Source organism: Limulus polyphemus, unplaced genomic scaffold, assembly GCF_000517525.1.
Source record: "Limulus polyphemus unplaced genomic scaffold, Limulus_polyphemus-2.1.2 Scaffold5690, whole genome shotgun sequence".
Taxonomy (NCBI): Eukaryota; Metazoa; Arthropoda; class Merostomata; order Xiphosura; family Limulidae; genus Limulus; species Limulus polyphemus.
Genome location: NW_013671300.1, coordinates 43,044 through 44,724, shown reverse-complemented (window position 1 = coordinate 44,724; position 1,681 = coordinate 43,044). Strand labels below are relative to the sequence as shown.

Sequence of the window (1,681 nt, the reverse complement as noted above, 5' to 3'; positions counted from 1 at the left end):
TCAGAAGTAGTTACATGAACATACAACAGACAGTACTATTATATTTATATAGATTAATAAGTAATAATCATATCATTTCAGAAGTAGTTACATGAACATACAACAGACAGTACTATTATATTTATATAGATTAATAAGTAATAATCATATCATTTCAGTTTTAATGAATACAAACAAAATATTGTAATTATCAACTTACAGAATAAAAAAAAAATCCTCCACATATTAAATTCAAGCCTAAATCCCAACATAACCACGTCGTGGATTGGTTGATTAATGCGCATGTCTACCATACAGCAGTTCATAAACTCGAGTCTCATCGATATCTCTATTTTTATACAGCTTTAGACAGTTATTCAATTATAAAACATACAAAAAATAATTTTTTTTTTAATTTTCAGTTTGAATTAATTTCCAAGAATCCTTATATTTTCGGAAATACATAATTTGGAGATGTTCAATAACAAATTGTTTAACATAGAAAACAATCCAATGCTTTTTGTGCTATTAAATTATGCAAAACATGAGTTTTTTAGTTTTTACATCTATACAAAATACATTTTCAAAACACAACGAGAAGAATATTACCATTATCTTGAGACGCTGGACTGTGAGGTTGATTTTCATATAAATTTTCTCTGCCTTTACAACTTCTTTTGTTATAGACTTCAGTTAGGTGCTTATCCTTAGTCTTGTTGCTTAGCAACTGGTCAATGATGGTGGTCAGACGACTCTCTCTCTTGGGCTCAGGACTAGTGCTAAAGAAGAAGAATCTTCATTAAGAAACATATATACATCACTAGAACAGATGCAAACACGTGTTTAGAGAATGTATTTTAGCTGGTTGATGATGGAGGTTAGGCTTAACACTCTCTTTCTTAGTTCAACATAAGGTTTAAAGAAGAATACATGGTTAAGATGTGCAGATTAATTAACGAACGGGTGCACACGTAAGTAGGCTTTACACATACTTCTCTGTATGTAAGTGTATACTTTCTATTTGTTTCGGAACTTCGTGTAATATTACACAAGGGTTATCTGCACTACATCCCTCTAAGTTTGAACTGATAGACTAGAGGGAAGGCAACTAATCAACAGCACCCACCGTCAACTCTTGGGCTACTCTAACCGAATAGTGGGAGTTAACTGTTACTCTTATAACACACCCAAAGAATAAATTGCAGAGTGCGATTGTACGGCAACGGATCCAGTCTTGGCGCGCTAATCATCAGCCTATTAATAAGTGAGAAATGAAAATATCTGCCTAGTGATTAAGTTACTTGAGTATTTTTGCGTTTCTTGGTCAAACCTTCCAATTTTCCACTGAATATTGCACACCATAATTTGTATATCGACTTGTAACAATCAGTTCCTGTCTAAAGAAACTTTAATTACTGGTATTATTTATACCTTTTGACCACTAACAGTTACAACAGCTGGGCCCTCACGCAGCGCTCGAATTATGGCTTCTTAAGAAGGGAACAACGTAAATATAATGACTGAACCACAAACTACACTGGATTACTGGTATTCTCGTATATATGTATGTATATATATAAATGTATATATATAACTGATTGTTTGTCTTAGAGCAAAACCACAATGGGCTATCGGCTGTGTTCACCGCAGAGAATCGAACCCCGTTGTAAGTGCCCCCCTCCCCCCAGTGGCACTAGATGTA

At 33.9% G+C, this 1,681-nt stretch overlaps 1 protein-coding gene across 1 annotated transcript in view; it reads right to left on the bottom strand.

Moving 5' to 3' along the window:
- Nucleotides 1-588: 588 nt before the first annotated feature.
- LOC111089257 overlaps nucleotides 589-1,681 on the bottom strand; it is a gene marked incomplete at its 3' end in the record, with an annotated part of 41,788 nt that continues 40,695 nt past the window's right edge. The window contains exon 3 of the mRNA XM_022401417.1: nucleotides 589-758. Within this exon, the coding sequence (XP_022257125.1) occupies nucleotides 589-758 (170 nt within the window). The remainder of the gene's footprint in view (nucleotides 759-1,681) is intronic.